Raw genomic sequence first — 23,162 nt, 5'->3', positions numbered from 1 at the left:
TTTTGCCCTAGGAGAAACTTCCACCTTGTGCTCTCTCCTCCCCCCGGAGAATCGCTTATTATAAACTTTAAAAAATGAATACTGCATAATGTGGCATTGTTCATTAGAATTAATACACATTCGGCTTGACAATTTATTCATTTCATTATTTAGTCTACATATTTAATTAAAATAAATGGCCCTGTGTCTGCTGCACCTGGCTAAAGTCCTTCCTGCTCCCCATCCCCAATGGAGCTGGAAAGGGCTGTATTGGGGATCAGTGCCCAGAGCTGGGAGTCGGGATCTGGCTTCTATTCTCCGCCCCGGCACCAACTCACTAGATGACCTCAGGTAAGTTACTTCCCTGTTCTGGGCTTCAGCTCCCTCCAGCGCTAAGGTGTGAAATGGTTCCTTGCTCCTAGGCTGGAAAGTGTAATGCAGGCGGTAGAGGGTGGCTGAAGGCCTGTCTTTCCCACAGGTGGGAGGCGAGGACAGAGTTCCAGCCTCCGTCATGACCGTCCTGGTTGGTTTAATCTGCCCCATGCCAATCGCTGCTAAAGCCCCTTACTCAGAAAGCTCTGGCGCAGGACAGAGGCGTCAGTGTCATTCAGCGCCTGATTTTCAGAGCTGCTGAGCACCTGCAGTTCCCCCGATATCTGTGGGAACTCCAGGATTCTCAGTACTTCTGAAACTCAGGGCAATTTATTTTGAATGCTGGGCCAGGACTGAGCCGGCAAAGGCAGGTCCCTATACACCCCTCAATCCACAGCAGATCTCCCATCAATAACAATACAGGCAATCAGGAGAATGATGAGGGACACTTGGCCCAATGCTGGGAGTGGGGAGGATATGGCCTTAATGTGGTCACAAAACTTCTACCTAGTAAAGTTACTGGTGCATCTGCTGTCATTCAGTGGGAGAACAAAAATCTCTTGGCTGCTGCAGCCTGCCCAGGGTTCAGCTGCACTTAACCTGAGTTGCTCGCACATTTGCAGTGGTTGTGCACCATGCAACTGGTCATCCACGTTACATGAAAAGCTGGCTCTGATGGTGTTGTAATTAAACTTAACTGTTATGGCTGCATTTCCTAGAGCTGTTGTCCCAGGCTGGCTGCAGACTCAGGCAGACAGAACTGTGTCGGCTAGACGCCCATCACCTTTGGAAGATTTTCCTTGTAGCCATAAGGGCTCGAGACAGCCATGTTTCTTCACTGAAAACTTGCAGTGTGCTGCCCCTGAATCCCAGATTAATACCTTGTGTGCGCAGGTGTAGAGCTCAGAGCTTGAAGGCTTCTGCTTTAATGGTCTGAACCAGCGCAGAACTAGGAGCCTCGATCGCCTATGTTCAAAGCAGGACTCTGACAATGACTCCCCGGGTGACCTTGGGCAAGTCACGTCCCTGTTCTCTGCCTCAGTTTCCCCCCAAATGGGGCTCTATTTACCTGCTCCACAGGGCTGCAGGGATGGATGGAGATGAAGCCTTGGAAGGTGGCACACGCTGAGGATGGTTACACTTTTGCAGCTCTTTAACCCTGTATCCTCTGGCAGGGCCACGATCAACCCCTGCAGGTGGGCTGGTGGCCACGGTCTCCTCTTCCTTCCTCCCCTTCCTGCCGCTGCATTGCTGTCAATAGGGCCAGCTGCAGCTGGGCTGATGTCACCCTTTCCAATCTGCAGCTGGCAGCCCGTGGGCAGCAGCTGCAGTGGGGGTAGGAAGTTCTGGAGAGCCGGAGGGCGTGGGCTAGGAGCGATGCAGCAGCCCGGGGGTTCAGGGAAGCGGCTAGCAGGGGGGACACTGGTGGGCAGTGATGTGGGGCGCGGTGGAGAGAGATGGTGGGGCCCGCAGTTGCAGAGGACACCTGCAGAGGTAGGTGCTAATGCATCTTCTTCCCACTGGGAGCAATAGTGTAAAAACAAATTTTGGGGCATTGCTTTTTGGCGCCTCCAAATCTTGGCATCCTAGGTGGCTGCCTAGTTCGCCTAGTGGCCACATCGGCCCTGCCAGAGGCCCGATCCTGGCTGAGAGGGAGGCTCCCCATTGCTGCTAGGGAGGGAGAGCCCTAGACAACTTGTTGGGTGGCAGGCAGCCTGTCCCAGTGGGACTGACCCTTTTTCCCCTTTGAGTTCTGGGGCTCCCTTGGCTGGTTCTGCAGTTTGGACTGTCTCTTTCCCTCATTGTCAGGCCAAGTCCCGCCAGCCAATAGGTCAACCGCAGAAAACATTGAAAAAATTTTCTGTGTCCGATTGGCCAAGAGGTCAACTCCATTCTAGTCAACTGGTTGATGTAACGGCTGGTAATATCACAGCTGCCCACTGGAGGCCACTCAAATACTGCTTGTCACTTGTTCAAACCACACAGGCAGATTCATCCCCTGGCACAGCCCCACTGACAGGTCATGTGCTATTCCTATTGTAAGCCTTCTGCCCATCTGAGTTGGCAGCAACAAGGGCCGGGTTCAGTATCTAGGAGTTTCCATTTCAATAACGCAGTGCAAAACCGGCTCACGCTCCCACCCTGTGACCTGGGACAATTACATACCACCACCACCCCGGGCGCCTCTAAGAGGCAATACTTCCCCTCTCACAAGCACAGAGTCTGAGTGTAACAAATCCTTTTAATAAAGGAGGGAAACAATGCGGCATTATGTTGGGGAAACACCACAAACAGGGTTCATAAACACAAACCATGAAAAAAAAGACCCACCCCCAAGTAAGTTTGGCAGTGTCCTTTTCCCCTCAGGGTCTTAAGTCCAGCAACCAAAAAAAATCACCCAGAAGTCCAATAACCCAAAAGTCTTTGTCCCTGGTTAGTGCAGCCCCAGAATTCAAAAGTTTATCTGCAGAGTTTTACCTCCCAGCCTGGAAGGAAATGACTGCGTGTGTGTGCAGCGGTGTTAAGGGGCACCTTACATGGTCCAAGTCTGACAGCCCCACCTCTCTGTGGGGTTCTGCTGCTGCCTTCACCACAAGTCACTCCACCAGCCAAGCGAGGATGAGCTGCTGTGTTAGCCCATCTGGGGATCGGCTATGACCTGGAGATGTGAGTGTTGCCAGGGCAAAGCAGTTGCAAAAGTGAGTAGGGGCACGCTGTAGAGCCGATCACACATGATGGCTCACCCTTGTACATGCTGGGGTGGCCACTCCCCTCTTGGTGGGACCCTCATAGTCCCCTCTTGCAGGAGCTCCAGCCCTGTCTGTGTTGCTGCTGTGTTCTCTAGTAGTTGTCTTGAAGGCATGCATGGGCCCCATGCCACGTAGCCATGTCTCAAAAGGCCACTGGAAAAGCAGGGAAAAGGGGGTCTCTATAGCTCACCCTATATTCCACTGTCCTTTGCTGGTGTGACTCAGGGAACTGGGGAAAGTGGGGAGAAGGGGGTCTTGTTGGCCATCCCTCTCTTCTGCCATCCTACCCTGCTGTGACCCAGATCAATCTTGGGGGATCGCCATCCCTGTCAGTCCACGTGTTGCTCTGCAGACTCTTTTCCTTCTTCCTGGGGAAGCCTGGCGGGGCCTGCCAGGGGTGTCTCCTGTCCTTAAGATGCAGCCTGTGCTCGCCTTCCTAAGCGGTGCTAACTGGTTGCTCCTGCCAATAGCATATGCTTGTCTCAAAGATTAAGCCATGCCTGGCTAAGTACACATGGCCCGTACCAGAGGCGCCAACTTTCTCTGGCACTGGTGGATGCCCATGCCCCCCAACCTGTTTCCCTGCCCCGACTCCACCCCATCCCCAAAGTCCCCACCCTAACTCTGCCCCTCCCTGCCCCTATTGGATCCCTCCCCAATATCCCCACCCCAGCCCCGCCTCTTCCCCCAATGTGCCATGTTCCCCCTCCCTCCCTGCCCCGTGAATCAGCTGTTTCGCGGTGCAAGTGTTGGGGGCGGGGGGAGAAGCAGGATGCAGTGGCGTGATCACGGCGGAGGTAAGCAGGAGAAGGGAGCCGGGGCTACAGGGCAATTTTTTTCTGCGGGTGCTCCAGCCCCAGAGCACCCACGGTGTTGATGCCTATGGCCGGTACCCTGAAACTGCAAATGGCTCATTAAATCAGTTATGGTTCCTTCGGTCACCGTAACCATTACCTGGATAACTGAGGTAATTCCAGACATGCCAATGAGCTCTGACCTCAGGCGATGTGTGCATTTATCAGACCAAAACCAACCACTCATCTGCTCTCGTGACTCTAGCAAACTTTGGGCCAAGCACTCGCCCCTGTGCTGATATGGTGCAGCTGAATGTCTGTCCTATCAACGTTTGATGGTATTTCATGTACCTACCACAGTGACCCTGGGGAACATAGAATCAGGGTTTGATTCCAGAAATGGAGCCTAGGAAACGGCTACCACATCTGAGGAAGGCAGCAGACATCCATATAGCAATACGGGACTCTTTCGAGGCCCTGTGATTGGAGTAAGTACACTTTAGATCCTTTAACAAGACTCCACTGGAGGGCAAAACTGGTGCCAGCAGCTGTGGTAATTCCAGCTCAAATAGTGTATATTAATATTGCTGCAATTAAAAAGCTTGTAGTTGGATATTGGCATAGACATCAACTTCCTCTCTACCCCACTCTCCATGCCTGCCCCCACTTCATTCCTTCTTCCAAGCTCCCACCCTCTGCCCCAGACCTCACCCCTCTCCACCCCTTCCCCCATGGCCCTATCTCTGCCTCACCTATTCCCACCCCTGCTCTGTCCCCTCCCTGCCTCTTCCCTCCCAAGCGTGCCCCATCCCCACTCCTCCTCTTCCCTCCCAGAGCCTCCTGCATGCCGCTGAATGGCTGTTCTGCAGCGTGGAGGAGCTGGGAGGGATGGGGGGGAGTCAATAGCAGGGGCACCGGCAATCAGGTGGCATTGGGGGAAGGGAGGAAGCTTGGCTGCTGGTGGGTGCCAAGCATGCTAAGCACCCACTAATTTTTTTCGTGGGCGCTCCAGCCTTGAAGCACCCACAGAGTTGGACCTTGGGATCGACCTTGCAGTCTGCAGTGAGGTGAACTACTGCTTGTGCCAGACCCTGCCTCTCAGTGCTCCCTCAATTCTCTTACCTGAGTGTCCTGGGGCTCTGAAGCATTTACTCTGAAAAAATTACAGTGTTCAGAGCAAGCCAGTAGCCAGAATCCTCCAGCTAGGAGTAACAGACTAGGACTTCAGTTCTGCTGTGCTAGGTTTCGGACTAAGGCCACGATTAAGGGAGATGGCCTGGGGCAACCATCTTGTGTCAATGGAGGTGAAATGCTTGGACCAGCACAACACAAATCAAAGAGAAAACATTTGCCAAGAATGTTTTAATTAATCAAGAACAAAAGTCAGAGGACAAAGATGTTAAAATACCATTGTGATTCCACCTACAAATGATTCTGACCGGCACTCCAATGGCATTATTCCAGTGACCTACTGGGCAGCTTATGGGAAGCCAGAGTCTTTCGGTTCCAGGGAAAGGATGGTTGCAAAGTTAAACTTACAGTAACTGACCGAAGGGCACCACCATCTTAATTTGATTCATCACAGGAAATCTCACCCAATCCAGAGGTGGAAAGGATTGTTAGATTAATAGCTCTTTCTTGTTCCAGCGGGTGTTGGTGGATGGTCATTCTTAGCTGGTGGAGTGACATGCCTGGTTAATTCGGATAATGAACAAGACTCTGGCATGCTAACTGGTTATGTGATCTCTGAGCAGTCAGCTTCCAACTTCTGAGTGGGACAAGTGGCCTTCAGCCATCGAGGCTGAGCAATATCAGGTCTGGGATACCTGAGCTGTCCAGTTGCATGTGCACTAGAGGCTAGTGCAGTGTGTCTCTATCCTAGGCTGACAGGGGTGGGTACCTATTGAGCTCCATTCGTGACGGGGATTGGGGATTGCAAATATTCCCCATGAATGAGGAATTCCCAGTAAGTGGGATAGCTCGGTGGTTTGAGCGTTGGCCTGCTAAACCCAGGGTTGTAAGTTCAATCCTTGAGGGGGCCATCCAGGTATCTGGAGTAAAAATCTGTCTGGGGATTGGTTCCCCCTTTGAGCAGGGGGTTGGACTAGATACCGCCTGAGGTCCCTTCCAACCCTGACGTTCTGTGATTGACAAGTTAGCGTTAAGTCCCTGCTCGCTCTACACGCCACTACCACTGATTGAATGGTTTAGTGAGGTCCCTGGATCAGCCCTGCTGGGGTTGGTCAAGGGCCCTGGCAGAGTGCCGAGAAGACGGTCAGACTTGACTATCTGGAGGATGTAAAAGTCATTAAAATGTTTCCACAGGTGAAGCTGGAGAAAGATCATTCATAGGGCTGCATGTGCTAGCTCAGCCCCCCCCCGGCACAGCAATGGTAGAGCTACCCTGTGTGTGGTGGGGGGACCAGGCAGGCAGATTTTGAGGCAGCCTCCTCCATGCTTGTCCTGTTCCCCCACCTCATGGCTAGGGGGAAAGAGTGAGGCTATTCGAGGGGGTTTCTTCCTTCAGTGCTGGTCCACCACAGGGTCACCTTAATGCCTTCCTCCATGCACATATCTGAACTGCCACTGCATTTCTGCCACCGGGACCATCCTCCCCAACTGCAAAATGCTTCGGCGAGTGTGATTCCTTGGGCCAGGATGGGAGGGGGTTGGTAGGCATCTACCCATGGGTCAAAAACACTCAATGCAGGTAGCAGCCATGATAGTGCATAGGAGCTGGTTGTGAGATGGCCCTGTCCCATGTCAGCCTCCTAGGCAAGCTGGGAAAAAGGGGATCCCTGGGAGATGGCGAGGCTATGGCAGCGGTTCATCAGAGCCCCTTCTGGGAGGATACCCCCTGAGGCACACTTAGCCAGCCGGCAGGTGCTGCTAACCACTCCATATTCCATCCATCATGACTCACCTCACTGCAGGCGGCCCATGATGGATGGTGTGGGGGACACCCCAGAGGGATGGAAACTGTTTCCTTCACACAGATCCCTCTTGCTGTCCATGAGCCTGATGGCCCAGTGAGGTAGTGGTTCAAAGACTTGCATGGTCTGAGGCAGCCTGGGGACACCTATGGGGGATGCCAAACAGAGACCACCAGAGCCAGCCACATTTAAATTTAGAGTCCAGGATCTCATGAACCACCTATTTCTGATGCCCTGTACCTGTCCCAGTGAAAGCAGTGGCTGGGTCCTGTGCAGGAAAGGGTTTTCTGGGTAGAGTTTTAAAAGCGATATGTGAAACTTCAGAGGGTGGAGTAGACGGAATTTAAAAGCATCTGGATCAACCTGTTACTGGATCTTAAAAGGACCAAGGAACCAGAAGTCCAGCTTGTGAGAGGGTCTGTCTGGGTGGAGATGATCTGTGGAGAACCACACTTTTGCCCCACTGCATAGGCGGGATGTTGCTGTCGATACAGTCTGCATACTGCTTATAGTCTGCTCTTGCCTTTTCCAGAGTCTGCTTCACTTCTTCCTGGGCCCAACAAATCTACTGCACTAGGTCTGAGGTAGCTGGGTTGGGAGACAATGCAGGTAGTTGCAGGTGGAATCTGGGGTGGTCCCCATAATTGGAAAAAAGGGGCTTTGACCCAGAGATGCATGGAGGGAGGCAGCTGCAACATCTGGTTCGAACCCAATTCCTGCTTGTGGGTGTCAAATTTTCCCTCCAGGTCTGTGAGACATGCTCAGCCCTCGGGCCATCTGAGGATTCAGCACTTTCCAGGGAACCAGTTACAGGGCAGTCGACAGCACAGAACGGTAGTCATGATTCAGCAGTGGTGATCTGCCATTTGCCACCTTCACGGGGCCAGGCTAACCCTAGGGAACAACGTTTCCATCAGATGCAAAACTTTTATGGCCAACTCCTCACATGCTGCTCCCTCTTGTTGTGCAAACCCTCTCTCTTTCCTCTCTGGCCTTGACTTAGCAGCAAACTTTGACATCATTCTCCACCAGTGGTACCTACGGTGAAAGCTGCAGTAGAGAGAGGACTTGGGCATTTCTATCATGGCGTCCTCTAGCCACGCTCAAGGTGGAGTTAGACAGCACAGAGTGCAAAGTGCCCCTGCGCCGTCTACACGGCAGCTTCCACTGTTGCTCCAGTTGGTGGAGAATTCCAGCTACAAAGTTGGCTGGAGCAGACACAGCCCAGTCCTCCCGCATCTACAGATTTCCCTTTGAAAAGCACTTCAGATTCTGGATACAAAACAGCTCTGTGTGACGGGGGGGCGGGGGAGGGAGATCAGGGCATCCTTTGTCACTTAGCCTGCACAGAAACCGTTCAGCCCCAGCACCTGGCCTGTGCAGCATGAGAGACAAGGCCAACGAGACTCCCAGCAGGCCGGAGGGAGGACACATGACATGGAAGAGGTTCCCAGCCCCCACAGAATCATGAGACTTTAAATTTAGAGTTGAGTTCACTTGCTATTTATTGCATTTATTGGCACTGGAGTCTCTAGGGGACACATTTACAAGCGCCCAGGAGAGCGACAGACCAGCTTTTTTTCGTTAAGGCAAGCTGACAAGGTGCATTTATACGGTGATTCCAGGGCTCGGGGCTTTAAAGAAAACACCAAATGTCACAAGATTCGCGATTAAACCACATGAGTTGGCAGCACTGAAAACAGGAGCAGAGAACGTCTTCTAGCACGTATCTCCGGGTGCGCTAGCCAGTGAATGAACAGACGAGGCAGCCCAAGGGCCTGGTCGTGAGCTCTATGGTGCTGGGTGAGAATGGCGACAGGCGTTTTAGAAAGAGGGTCAGCTCAATGGGCAATGGCTCATTAACACACATTGCAGGTGCACGGCTCCATCGTCCATCAGCTCACTCAGGAGGGGAACCGCAACACGAGCTCTAGGAAGAGTCCGAGGGCAGATTGCTGTTGGCACTCTCAGATCCTCTGGCTCCACAGGCCTGGTCCTGCTCTCACATGCACCAGCGCTGGGGCAGGATGGAAAGTGTCCCTGTAGGAGGCTCCCTCGTACACGGGGTCCAAAGCCCCTTGTCCCACTCACTCCGTGGCCTGATGCTCCTTTCCTCTTTGGGCCCCAGGTGAGGCCAGGCCGAGTGGGAATGTTCCAGCTACAGCGGCTTTGGGTTAAACATTCAGGGGTTGGAACGTCCCTGCCGTGAAGCTGCCAGCCCAGTCACAGCAGTCTCTGGGGAGCACCCACCGGATGGGCAGAATTCCTCCAGCGGCTCTTCTCTGCGGGGGCTGCTGTGCACCAGCTGTGCATCCTGGGGTGGGAGACAGCAGCGGCATTTCTGACTCAGGCATGCGCCGAGGCCAACACGCCCCAGGCCAGGTCACATCATGCTTTCTCTCCGACAACCCTGGTGAGAAAATCCCTTGCTGAAGCAGGCTCGAATGTGAGGCAAGTCTCCATTTCTGCCGCAGAGCGGGCCCTCGGGTGTCTATCTGGTGTGGAGCAACACATTGCCTCACCCTCAGAGGGACAGAAATGCAGCCTGTTCATGGCAGGAGATGCCACCACCTTCCCTGGATTCCCCGTGCCAGAAAGATTTCCTGAGTTTGTCCTATGGCACCGGTGGAGAAAATCCACTCCTCTGCGCTCTCCATCCTCCGCCTTTGCTCTCATTCTTCCCTGGGAGAGCAAGGCAAAGCTCCCACTGCTGGGCACCTTGGAAGATGCTTTGTAGGGCACTGGCTTCCTCTGGACCCCGGGGAGGTGGCAGGCACAACGCAACATGGAAGCTGGGATTGTGGAGCACAAGCAGACAGGCAGCGTGACAACAGAGACCACATGCCAAGGCAGTGCAGAGGGCATGGAGAGAGGGAGAAAACGGCCAAACTCCCTTCCCGATCATGGGCAGAATACTATTTACCTGAGGCAGGAGAGAGACGAGGCGTCCGTCACTAACACGATAAATAGATCAGCTGGGTGGCCCCCCTATGCAGCCGCTCAGAATGCCTGAGCTAGACCCATTTCCCACATGTCTGTGCCCAGCTCACGGGACAGGGAACATGAAGGGTGGGCATCTGTCTCAGCATGCAAAGGGCCCTCTGTACCGTGCAGATTTGCTCTTGTTCACAGCCCCAGAACAGGGGGGCCAGGGGCCATGGCCCTCCCACTTTTATTGGCCGTAAGGGCAAGCAATGGGGGGAGGGGACAGAGATGAGCCAGCTGGGGTTGGGGCCTCCAGCAGAAGGCGTGGTGTGACGGTGGGGCCTTGGGGGCAGCATGGCACTGGGGGTGGGGCCACGGTTTGGGCACCTGTGGCCCCCCACTTTTAGGGCATTTCCGCTGCCCTTGCCCATGGCCTGAGAGCAACACCAGAGCAATGTGCAGGCTGGATTTCCCCTCCAGAACACGGACTCCTCACCTCCCCCGATAGCACCCCCATGAGCTGGGAGCTGTCTCCACTCTGGCTAATCTTATTCCTCTCTGCAGGCTGCCCTGGAAGGGATCTCTACTCACACGATTCGCTGTATAGCATCCACATGACCTTGACGCAGTTATCCAGCAGGGCTTTGGGGCGCACGGCCTTCTGGCCGCTCCCTGTGTCACCGGTGAGAACCTGCTCTACCACGTCCCAAACGTTGGTGTCCACGTTCCCCTGCAGAAACACACAAGCGAGGTGGTAAATGGCCTGCTCCCCGGACACCTTCTGCCCTTCCCCTGCTGCCTGGCTCTCCATACGCCCCCTCCTTCAGGGGCCTGAACTGCACAGCTCCCGCCCCCGAACGGGATTTAAAGGTGGGCTGTTGGATGGAGTCACCAGCTCCATCTTGTTAGCACCTTCCCCAGCTCTCATCAAGGCAGGGCAATGGGCCTTTGGTACACGGTAAACGGAGCTGAAGCCTAGGAGGGAGCGTACAGTGTTAACACAAGTCGCGCTGGGGCTAAGTGGGGTTTCCAGACAACGCCGGACACAGCTCCATGTGAAAGTTTTTCTGGAATGAGGTGAGGGAGCGCTCCTGCGGAGTGACTTCACGTCTGGGCAGGCCCTTCGGTTGGCTTGATGAGCTAATGCAACTGAGAACAGCACTGGGGGGCTAGATCTCACTCTTGGGACGATCCGTCCACCCTCTCCCCCGGGAAGGCATCTGGCCCCAGGCCATTCTGCTCTATCGAACGGCATCTCCCACACGCTGCGACCTCACATGCACTGTATGAGCGCAGTCACGCCGGGGGGGAGACGCCATTTCGTTTCTGTATGTTGCCTACGGAGGCGTCGCCCAACTACGTGTGTCACTGAAGAGGTAAGACCATCCTAGCCAGCAGCTGTCTATACACAAGTTGTACCACATTACCCATACCGGCCTAGGCAACACAGTCCAATCCAGCTGTAGGTACACCGGTGTCTACAACGTATAGCTTAGTCCTGTATGGAGAGCGGAGCCAGACTGGGACAAGGCACCTACCCCATGGGTTATACGAGTATATCTGCACCAGTCAAACATCACTCCCCCACACACACACCACTGACACAGTTATACCGAGACAAACTCTGTGTAGCCCAAGCCCATATCTAATCCCAGCCTGAAAGAGCAACATAGAACCACCAGCGCTCCAGCTGTGAGCCGATGCTTTCAGTCACACTTCGGCGGCTTGGCCACACCAGCCAGCAGCATTGCTTCAACCCTCCGCCCAGGCTCCTGGTCGTTCCAAAGTCACCTCACGCTCAGACATTGGCAGAGAGAGGCCTGGAGCTTTCATCACAATCCTCAGCCGCTAAAACAATCCCCCACACAGACAGACTGGCCAGAACAGCAGGACTTCAGGTCAGGCTGACCAAATTTTTCCACCATATTTGAAGTTGAAGGGAGGGGAAAGTGATTCTTAATGGGCTTGTTTCAAACTCCTTGTTTTCAGCTTCTTTCTGTTCACATTTACGTGGTGCTAGCTTTGCTCAGATGCAGGGCAGTTTTCTACCGCTTCAGAAGTGACTGGATACATGGTCCCTGAATTACAATTCTGAGTGTCCCCTCACTTCCCACACACACTGTAAGAACAATAATACCCCTTCAGTTTAGGGCAAAGACAGCTGCCACGCCAGCTTTCATCCAAGGCTTCCTACAGAACCAGAAGCCACCAGGTATGAGATTCACAATACTAAGACACGAAAACCCTCTAAGGAACCCAAGTCCCCTCTTGGCCTTTCTCTACAGACACACAGTAAAGGGAACATGTCAGCTGACAGATCTCGCCTTAGAAGTCATCTTGAAAATGTTGCTAACCCGTGCAGCCCCCGGGCCCATTGGAGTTTTCTAGTTTAGGTATTTGAGTGAGCTCACGTTCCAGTTCACCCTGGCCTAACCTTGGTCTTTGTTCCTAAACTAGACGATCCTGGCGAGGGGGAACCATGAATCCAGCACTGAATGGTACAGTCCGAAACAGACTAGGTATGTGTTGCAGGAAAAGAGCAGCTTAAGGGTGCCCAGCAGGAGGGAGGGTGGGAGAATTCTCCCCCACCACACAGGCAATGCAAGAGGAAAGCCCGGGCAGCAGGAGGCACTAACCCACTGTGCAATTTAGCTAGGACACTGAGGTTCCACGCTTGTGAAATGGGCGGTGGGATCTTTAATCAGCACCTCCATGTCCCCTCTCCCAGTGGCCAGCACCTGACCCCTGAACACTAGGCTGTGGCACTGGCTCAGGACTGACTCAAAGGGTAGGCTGCCAGCTGATCCTGGCTGGTCCCAGCCCACCCCAGAAGGGGGATCTGACAGGATGACAGCTCAAGGGGCTACATTGGTGGTGACACCCATTACTGGTGCTAATAGGACTTGCAGGTGAAGCACCGTTTCTCTTTGAAAGTCGGTCCTGCTGGAGGGTCAGTGACAGCAAAGGCAGCTCCCTGAACAACAGGCATTTCCTGAATGCAAAGACAATGCTTGTATCTTCGTCAGTCAGGTCCCCCATGGTCCTGCAGCAGGATTGTAGAGCAAAAGGACACTAAACAAAAGTCATTTGCATCAGCTGAGAATCAAACTGAGGCCTCCTATGTAGCAGGGGACAGTATTGCCACAGAAGAGCCAATGCTGCAGCTGTGAAGAGTTTCTTTCACTTGCGATTTGATGTTTCGCTCACGAGTCGCCATTATCTATAATGTCAAAGATGACCTGCCAAAAACTCCAGACAAGACGGGCTTTCTGCCTTTCTTTGCTTCTGGCTGGTGGATAAAGCAGGGCAGGCAATGAACAATTTCCTTTTAAAGGTTTTGTTTTCCCTTCTTCTTTACCTTAAAAATTCAGTGGCACTCACTGAAAACCAGAGCACAATTTGGGCAGAAATTTTCATGATAATTACATGAGTTTTTAGTATCAGAGGGTAGCCGTGTCAGTCTGGATCTGTAAAAGCAGCAGAGAGCCTGTGGCACCTTATAGACTAACACACCTATTGGAGCAAGAGCTTTTGTGGGTGAATACCCACTTCGTCGGATGCATGTAGTGGAAATTTCCAGGGGTAGGTATATATATGCAAGCAAGAAGCAGGCTAGAGATAATGAGGTTAGTTTAATCAGGGAGAATGAGGCCCTCTTCTAGCAGCTGAGGTGTGAAAATCAAGGGAGGAGAAACTGGTTTTGTAGTTGGCAAGCCATTCACAGTCTTTGTTTAATCCTGAGCTGATGGTGTCAAATTTGCAGATGAACTGAAGCTCAGCAGTTTCTCTTTGAAGTCTGGTCCTGAAGTTTCAACTGCACGATGGCCACCTCTAAATCTGCTATTGTGTGTCCAGGGAGATTGAAGTGTTCTTCTACAGGTTTTTGTATACTGCCATTTCTAATATCTGATTTGTGTCCATTTAACCTTTTCCGTAGAGACTGTCCAGTTTGGCCAATGTACATAGCAGAGGGGCATTGCTGGCACATGACGGCGTATATTACATTGGTAGACGTGCAGGTGAATGAACCGGTGATGGTGTGGCTGATCTGGTTAGGTCCTGTGATGGTGTCACTGGTGTAGATATGTGGGCAGAGTTGGCATCGAGGTTTGTTGCATGGATTGGTTCCTGAGTTAGAGTTACTATGGCGCAGTTTGCAGTTACTGGTGAGAATATGTTTCAGGTTGGCAGGTTGTCTGTGGGTGAGGACTGGCCTGCCACCCAAGGCCTGTGAAAGTTTGGGATCATTGTCCAGGATGGGTTGTAGAGCCCTGAGTTTAAACATGAGTTTTTGTTTGTTTTTTAATTGAATCAAAATTTCAATGAATGTGTGTCAGAATTTTATCATCTCCTGAGCTGGTCAAACGGGGCAAAATATTCACTAGAACTTCCATCAGGAAGGTCACCATTACATGACAATGTTTGAAATGTCGATGAAAAATGTCATCGCTATTGTGTATTTTAAATCGTTTTGACCAGTTGCGTGTGACGCTGGCAAAGGCCCCCCCCCTTCACATGCATGCTGACAGAGAGCTAGCTGGGACCCGCCCGGTTCCCTGTAGCGGTAAAACCGGTATTAAGAGTTATAAAGAATGTGCTTAGTGTTTAGACTTCATTGAATGCTTGTGAATTGCTGTCTGCACTTGTCTCCCTTACAACATCTGTAGCCCATATGATAAGTTAAGATCTGAGCAGTTGCATTGTGAGCCTCTGTGACTGCGTCAATCACCAGACAGATGTTAATTAGCATGAAAACATGTCCTGTTGGAGGCTGCACATGTCCTGCACCACATGGAAGGTCCATCCCAAACTATCATGGAACACCGAAGGGGACAGAAAGACTTTATTGATTTCTCTTCCCGTCCTTCCCCTCGCCCCTCCCCACCCATGAAGAGGAGACTTGCAAGTTAATTCCTCCCAACCTTGGAGTTTGCAATTTCAAGAGGGCTGGAAGAGGGGGGGAGGCTAACAAGGGGGAACTGTGCCTGTGCTGCATGGACCCAAAGGGACAAGGGTTACTAAGCAGAAGCAAGAGACTCCCAGTGTGTGGCCGGGGTCAGCCCTAAAGGACGGATACAGCTTAGCACAGACCTTTTAGTACTTTTTGAAAACGGTTTGGAACTCATTTGTGTGCACACAGGTTTACCTGCTTTAACCTGTAAACAATGTATTTCCTTTTCCTGTATAATAAATCTCTAACTGGTTTGTTATAGGCTTGGCTACAAGCGTTGTCTGTGGTGTGAGATCTAAAGTGCAACTGGCCTGGCGAAGTAAGCTGAATCTGGCTGTGATCTTTGGTGCGAGGGCCCATCTCTCACAAAGGTGGGCTCACTGGGGGGCAAGACAGACCAGCGTAGCCAAGGGGACTGTCTGGGACTCTAGGGGTAGGGTGTGAGAATGCCCGAGGAGTTTACACTAGTTCACTCAAGTAGTGGGGCGAACAGCCAGCCCCATGAACCATTCAGCACCCAACTCCGTCAGCATAGGGCTGGAAGAGCTGCCCGTTCTCACAGGCCACCCCAGCTGACATTCCTGGCACTCCCATGGTAAGAACACAAGAAATGAACAAACCCCCATGACCAACCCACCCCCGGCATTCCTGGAGAGGGAGAGCATGAGCCCCTCTGTCTACACTTACAGGTCACCACTAAGGGGATGGCCCAGGCCTGCTTTTCTGCTCACCAGTGGCACTGGCAGCAGGTGCTAGTGGAGTGTTTGCAGGTCCCCTTCTCCATCTCGGTGAGGAGCTGTGCACCCATCACTGGGTGACAGAATCAGGCCAGGTGTGTTTGCAGGGAAGTCAGCAGAGACGCAACACACAGGGGCGTTGGTGGTTCAGTGGCCAAATTTGTACCTCCCGTACCCAAGACATGTGTTTGATTCCTGTCTCACCTGCCCCCCGTTCGTCCCTAGAGGCACCCCTGGCCACTCTGCATTGGGAGCGCCTCCTGTCTGCTTTGCGGGGGGTGGCTAGGGGCTGATGGCAGGGTGTCCCGCTCCCCCCACCCGTGTACCCGATTTCCCCTAAGCTGGGGTGACGGGATGGGGGGATCTGTGTGTGCTGCTGCCTCTCTGGGGCCCCTGGGCGGCTGCTTGTGTCTGAACAAGCCTAGTTCAGGCTCCTGATGCTGAATGATTTCGTAAAGAGACAGCGCAGTCACTCACTCAGGCACACAAACACTCCCCTCAACACAACACACACACACACACACCCCGCAGGGCTCCCTGCATCCAGGTCTCTTCCCCACCTGGGCTGTGCTGCTGAAGCATCAGGAGCTGCGGCTCTCCTGCCCTCCCCTTGCGCAGCCCGCAGGGGAAGTGCCCTGGATGCAGGGAGCCCTGACAGCTCCTTGCTCCCCCCTCCCAGCCCCCTAGGGCTGCAGGGGGCGGAGGAGCAGCAGGCCAGTGGGGATGCGAGCAGCAGTGGCGGCTGCTTTGTGCATCCAGGTCAGTTTCCCCACGTGGGTGCAGGAGGGGGATGCAGGGGTTGGGGGCACAGGAGGGACATAAGAACTAATATGCAGCCACCCCTGGAGTGGAATGCTGGTGCTAGCTAACAGCAGCAGCAGCAATGCCACAAGGAAAACATTACCTAAACCCAGTGAATGTGCAGGAGGAAATTCCTGGGCTGCCGGAGGCACTCACCTGCACTGGAATTTCACCACGACACTGAGGTTCCCACAGCTATGCTTGTGAAACAGGCTGTGATCCTTAATAAACACAATTGGTCGGCACCCTCATTTCCCCGCTCCCAACCCCTGCCCCTGAGCATTGGGCTATGGCATTGGCTCAAGGCTGACTCAAAGGGAGTCTGCCAGATGGTCCTGCCTCACCCTGGCTGGTCCTTGGTACTGACCAGCTTCAGCCCTCCCCACACTGTCAATCCGAGAGGATCACAACTGCCAGGTGGTGACACTGAGGTGCTAAGAGAACAAATGGGTGCGGCACCGTTTCTCTTTGCAAGTCAGCACTTCTGGACTCTATCAGTGACAACCAAGGCAGGTCCCTGCCAATGCAGAGAACATGGGTTCCTGTACAGCTTGGAAGCTCTCTGCGGCAGGGACTGTTTTACATTTTCAGTTTTTCCAGTGCCCAGGGGCCCCAGTCCTGGTCTGGGCTTTCTTCTCCTATAAATCATAGCAACAGCCCCATGTTTGGATCTAGAACAGGGACAGCAACAGTGGTAATTTTTGCTAGGGAATTTGGCCAGGAATAATTGCCTGGGAAAGTCTCTGGGATTTTTAATGACAAATGCTCTGGGTTTTCATTTAGCTGAAGGCCACAGAGCCAGAGCAGCCTGCTCAGTCAGCCATGCCGGTGACCACAGAACCTGGGTTTCTTAGGAGCTAAAATAATCCAAAGCTCTGAGCAAGCCCAGGCTCACGGCCCAGGATGGAACAGATCCAAGTTACAGGATAACAGTATGTGATGTCAACAGCCCTTAAAACTCCTGTAAGATTTCTACAAGGGAACAGGGGGTGAGAAATATCCCTAAAGAGGGACCTTTATTTTAAAAGATTGCAGCTCCCTTCCCCTGACTGCAGCTCAACGAGGCTTCAAAAGAGAAGGCAAAAAGAAAAAGACACAGCTGCATTGGCCGGGAATCGAACCCGGGCCTCCCGCGTGGCAGGCGAGAATTCTACCACTGAACCACCAATGCTCAGCCTGCCCAGAGCCTCCTCCCAGCTGGCTGAACCCTCAAGGAAGCCGTGTTGGAACCTTCCTGCAGTTCCCCGTACAGTCAGTGCACTGCCGCACGGGCAACGAAGGGCTGGCTGTGCCACAAGGCCGCAGTGAGCCACCTTCAGGGCACCAGCAACTGGCCCAGAGAGAGCAGCAGCAGCTCACAGCCCAGGACAGCACCGGAGAGGCTGCAATCTGCCCCTCAGGCTATGCAGCCACCCACCCTGCCCCTTGGGCTGCCTGCTGGCTCCACTCTGAGCCGCCCCACCAGAAGCCGAGGGGAATCCACCTGCAGTACTGGGAACCAACTCGCTGCTCCCCTGAGCGCCTCTCACTGGCAGAGAACTTGGGCGGGGTGGGGGGTCAGGCTCCTTCCAGACCATACAGCCACTAGAGGGCGCTGCAGTTCACCGCACCCCCCCTCCCCCCACCAGCTGCAAGCTGGAAGAGAGCAGGCTGGGCTGTAAAGCTACCACCAGGGTTAGGGCCCAAGGGAAGGGTAAAGCCCAGCAATGAGCAGCGTGTGGCTGCAGGCTCCCTCCTCCCTCTGCTGTCCCTCAGGCCGGGCTCTCTCCCATGCGGCTCTTGCTTTATCACTGATTCCAAGGGTGCCCCCCCCCACGGCCTGACTCCAGCAGCGCTGCCCCCTCCCCACCAGCCGCCCAGCACCCATTTTCTGGTGAGGCCACCAGCCTCCTGAGATGTTCCTGCCATGGGTGTGTTGGCTGCAGTAGCACCTGGGGACCGAGCTGAGATCGGGGCCCCGTCGTGCTAGGTGCTGTACAAAGAGAGCAATAGAAAACCCCTGCCCTGAGAGCAGCCAGACACACAGCTGTGTGTGTGTGTGTGGGGGGGGGTGCTCATATGGCTCAGCTGCCATATCCACAGCACTGCGTGCTCATGCAGCCCATGTGGGTGCCAAGCGCGCAGGGTGCATGTGGCCCATAAACAGCATCTCAGCTCCCCCATCACCCATGGCATCTCCGGCTCTGCCCGGGCACAGCCTGGTGTTGGGGCCCCGTGGAGGAAGGACGGGAGGGGCTGAGCTCCCTTTGCCGGGGGCTGCTCTGTGTCTGGAGCCCAGTGCAGCGATCAAAACCCACCTGCAGCCTAACAGGATCTGGTGTCTGGGGTGTCGGAAAGCCCGGCCCCCCTCCTCCAGCCAACCCAGGAGGAGGACACAGCCACAGGCGGGCTGGGGCAGGCCTGCCCCTTTCCAGGCTGCCCTGTCACAGCAAGAGTCACCCCAGGGCAGCTCCTCCACACTGGGGCTAGCGCCGGGGTCTGCCCTGGCTCCCTGCTTCACCCTGCCCTGCCCTTTGGCCCCATGGCAGGTATTCGCTGAGCACTGTATGAGACACAGGAATCGAACCCAAAAGGGGGGGGGTCCTGGGGCCCCAAGAGGTTCCCCACCTGGTTGCAGTCCTCGTACTCCTCAGCCAGATGCTCAAAGAGGAGGCAGAGATCTTGGATGTACTCCCAGGACAGGTGCTTCTCCAGCAGCACAGCCCCGATCTTCAGCAGCACCTGGGAGTTCACACTGAGCCACAGGCAGCGCAGGGACAGCTCGCTGACATTCTGATCCCGCTGGGGAGGACGAGGGGACAAGGTCACGCACGGCCGCCCTCTGGGAGAGCCTCCTAAGGGACTGCTGCCCTGGGTCCCAGCGGGTCCACAGAGGAGCACCTGAGCCCACACCCAGCCCCTGCCCCCAGCTGCTTTGTCTTTTCCACTGCAGCCTCCAAAGAGCTTCTGCTCAGCAAGTGCCCCCAGCTGGCACATGCCTTGTCCTCTGCACTAGCCGGATTCAGTGGCCCTGCTTGCCAGCTCGCTTCTGTGATTAGATCATCCCTAAGCCCTGGGGAAAGCCAGATCCAGACTTGGCAGCTGCCCCCAGATCCCGACCCCCCGGGTATGAGCAAAATTTAGAACCCAGCACCCCTGCCTCTGCAAAGTTTGATTCCTCCTCAAACTATCCTTCCCTCTCAACCCAGCATTTAACCTTCACAGCTGCTCCCTACCTGGAAACTGGGGAGAACCGAGCCCTAGATCGCACCACCCTAGCTAGAAGTTTACGCTGCTGTAGGACTGTTCAATTCCTGCTTGGGGCCCAGTGAGAACCAGGTATAGCCGCGGCTTTAGTGCACAGTAAGGGATGATGGCTGAAGTGTGTGTCCTGGATGAAAAGCTCTAATGCCTAGGCCAGGTGTCAGGTTCCATCCACTTCTGGCACAGATTTTCCTGACTCTTGCGGTACCTCCGCCAGCCCAGAGGCAGGGAGGGATTTCTAACAAGCCACGGGCTGGTACAGCTCATCTAGAGCACATGGGCCTTGAGGCCGAGACTCCAGCTGAGCTAAGGGAGCAGCTGTTCGGAGCACCCGTAGAAAGATCATGGAGCTGACAGCAGAGCTGTTCCCAGAGGATGGAAAGTGAGCACCGGACACCTTACCAGCCTGGTAATGTTGGATGCCCTGAGAACCTCTTCGAACTGGACATTCACGGTGTAGTTGATGGGGAAATAGTGTTTCTGCAAAGGCAAGAAAAATAAAATCCTAGCAGTGAACTAAAAGCTTCTCTCTTCCCTGGATCCTGCTGGGCTGTGCCCCCATCAGCAACTGCTCCTGTCCCCTCCCCCTGCCTTGACAGGGAAGCGTGTCCCCTGCTAGGTACCTGGGGCATGTTTCCTTGTGAGTAAACAAATACTGAAAACTAATTTGGGTTGTAACACCTGAAACAGGTGTGCAGCCGCCTAATGCCGTGACACTGTCACTGTATGCCACGGGGACGTTCCTGCTCCAAAAGTCCCAACCACCTGAGCTAAAGGAGAATCGTCAGGAGCTGCCTGCAGCCTAGGGCCTGACACACACAGCTGGGCAGTTCTGACTCTGCCCACTAGAAGGCAGTGTTGCACAAGTCAGCTCAGCACCAGTTTGCCTCCCCGGGGGCTGCAGCACCCTCTTGGATGTTTGAAAACGAGCGCCAAATAGTTTGCACTTGGGTACCTGGTTGTGCACTAAATCAGGGCTTGGAAATTGACCCACCAGCAGCCCCAGGAGGGACCCTGCAAGGCAGGGCAAGCATCAGCAGGAACTGCCGGGGGCTCAGCCCATTAGAAAACCAGGGCGTCTAGCTGGCGTCCAGGGCAGTTAGCAGGTCAGCGTCGGGCTGCTCGTTTGGAAAATCTTGGCCCCGGAGAAGCCTACGGGGGATGAAACAGGAGACGGTTCCGATTCCATGGCCCCCACCAAGCACTTAACGCGCCATGGACAGAAAGGCAGAGGCCATACTACTGCCGGGGACGCAAGTCTGGGCCTTTGGAAAGGGGGAGATAAATCAACCGGTAACGTGGCCTGAGCCTAGGGGGAAAGAATTACCATGTACTGGAGCCGCTGCCGATACGTCAGCTTGTTCTGGAGAGCCTCGATAATCCTGCATTCCTTCTGCATTGCAGCCTCCAGCCCCAGGACAGTCACAAAATCTGCAAATCACCGCCCCCCCACCCGAGGGCGAAGGAGAGGGGTAAGGCCATGCACCAGCTGGGGGCCAGGAAGCAGAGCAGGGCTCGGAAGAGGATTGGGAAATCTGTCAGGGTTTCGAGGCAGCAGCCTGGGGAGGGGAGGGCAAGAGAACTGGCTCCCACGGCTCAGCATCATTTGAAGGAAGGGGAGAGCGGAGAACATTCCCCCACCTGGCTGCGTCCCTGAACAGCGCGTTGGGTCCCACCCACTGAGCACATGGACCAGTGCTGGGACTTCGTCCCTGGGCGGCTGTTATCCAGCTTGTGAGCTGGGCTTGGCAGCAGCTCTGCTGCCTCCCTTGCATCCCTGCGTGGGCCCTTTGGCCATCCCGGCCTCTCTGGGGCAGCCCACGGCCCACAGCAGGTTTGGGCGCGCCAGCCAGTGGGAGGCACAGGAATGGGCTGGCACAGCCAGGGATTGCCTGGGGAAAGGGGCTTGGCCCAGTGCTGTTATGAGGGTATTGGTCTTGGCACCCTCCGAACCAGAACAGGGCCACAGGCGCGTCCCTGCCCTGCATGTGACACCCCATTGTACTCACAGAGGAAGGGCACGTAGCCCCGCTGCATGCTGACGGCGTGTCCGGGCACCGAGCAGACGGACAATCCGGCCTACGTGACAATGGCTGCGTCAGCGGAAACGGCCTCCCACGTGCCAGGAGCAGCAATTCACGGGAGAGAGACCAGTGGGTGCCCCAGGACGCTGCTGCTGAGGAAAGCCCTGCAGGCTCCCTGCTCTCTAGGGTGCCGCACGTGTTGGCTGCAATTGGGCGAAAAGCTGCTGCCAATGTGCTCCCATCGCAAGGTGCCAGGAGGAAGGAACAACCCAGACCCAGGTGAACGGCTGCAGGCTGCAGATCCCCGAGGCTGCTGGGGGTGGGCAGTGCTAGCGTTATCCTCCGTCTGTCTCAGAAGCTGGACTCTGTAACGGGAGGCGCATGGTAAACCAAATGGATCCAGCGTTAGCCGAGAGGCCGGCGCACGGAGCGGGGTAGAGCACCTCGGAGCTCTGAACTCGGCCCTTCATTAACACACAGCGCCCCAGTGAGCTCTGCTGCGGGCTGGCTGACCCCGGTGCTCACCTCCACCCCCAGCTGGCTGCATTTCAGGGGCACTGCACATCGACGGGACCAGTTTGTTTGACCAATTCTACCGATCAAAGCATTTTAGCTGGTTCCTCGGGTGGTGGCTTAGACGGATCTCAGCACTAAGACCAAGGAGAAGGGCACGAAACACAAACACTGTCTTTGACGGCTGGACGCCAGCTCCCGCCAGGACGCTCTGCATGTGCCTCATCACCCCAGAACTCGTACCTGGTGCTTTACCAGCTCTCCTAATGCCTGTGCCAAGGGTGAAATACCCCCTTTGATGCCCCACACAGAGATCCCCAAATGTTTGAGGGTCATGCCCCTCCTTATCCCTGTCTGTGCCCCATCAGAGCCGGGGGGGAGGGCATGGACAAGGGTAAGGGGCCATGGCCGGGGCTGCAGGTGGGGTGGGTCTGAGGCCAGGAATGGAGCTGCAGCCAGCAGCCAAGGCTGGGGGCAGAGATCGGGCCAGGAGCGTAGCAGCGCCGCGGCCAGGGCCAGGGCCAGGTGTGGGGTTGGGGGCCAGGGACACGGCTGGGGGAAGGACTGGAGCAGAGCTGGGTGCAGGGAGGGGCTGGGTAGCGCTCTCTCCCCGCTCCTGTGGGGGCTAGCCCAGGCCAACGCTGGGCCCCCAAGGATATTGCTCCGTGCCCCTCTAGGGGACCATGCCCCACAGATTTCCAGTGCAACATCTGCACTGGCACCATCTGGTTCAGTCCTGCACCACGGGCGGAACAGGCACCGATCATACAGCAGAGATCTGTGCGGCTGCTTAGAGCCAGGAGAACCCTGCCCTCGGTGGGTCCAGGCACAAACCTGGTTTTAATGCGTTATGTGGCCAAGTGCAGCTGGGCACGTCTTCCAGGCAGCACCAAGGCAGAGTAGGAGCAAAAATGTACAAATACACAACCGATTCTGATGACCTAGATTAGCTAATGCTGTGTGATCTGGCCCTGACCCAGAACTACTGGAGTGAGTTCCAGGGAACTTGGGATGGGGCCTTTTGACTGGTGAGAGAGTATCCAGAAAGAAATCCCCAAAAAAGGCAATACGCTAGGTGGAATCTATGATACTGCACCAAGGACCGTATCTGGGAGGAGATCGAACAAGCAGGATGCACCC

The 23,162-nt window shown here is 54.8% G+C and overlaps 1 protein-coding gene and 1 non-coding gene across 2 annotated transcripts; both read right to left on the bottom strand.

Moving 5' to 3' along the window:
- Positions 1-8,352: 8,352 nt before the first annotated feature.
- IL34 (interleukin 34) lies at positions 8,353-21,611 on the bottom strand. The gene is made up of 6 exons (XM_030582209.1): positions 21,495-21,611; positions 20,813-20,916; positions 19,888-19,965; positions 18,850-19,023; positions 10,345-10,483; positions 8,353-9,751 (listed from the first exon to the last, which is right to left on the bottom strand). Exons 1-6 carry the CDS (start codon positions 21,520-21,522, stop codon positions 9,744-9,746), a joined length of 531 nt encoding a protein of 176 aa, XP_030438069.1. The 5' UTR covers positions 21,523-21,611; the 3' UTR covers positions 8,353-9,743.
- Positions 17,343-17,413, bottom strand: TRNAG-GCC. Its single transcript has one exon. It is a non-coding gene; the product is annotated as a tRNA-Gly (tRNA).
- Positions 21,612-23,162: the final 1,551 nt, after the last annotated feature.

This window comes from Gopherus evgoodei, chromosome 12 (genome assembly GCF_007399415.2).
Source record: "Gopherus evgoodei ecotype Sinaloan lineage chromosome 12, rGopEvg1_v1.p, whole genome shotgun sequence".
In the NCBI taxonomy this organism is placed as follows: Eukaryota; Metazoa; Chordata; order Testudines; family Testudinidae; genus Gopherus; species Gopherus evgoodei.
The sequence above is the reverse complement of the archived record's forward strand: the minus strand, read 5'-3'. Positions and strand labels throughout refer to the sequence as shown.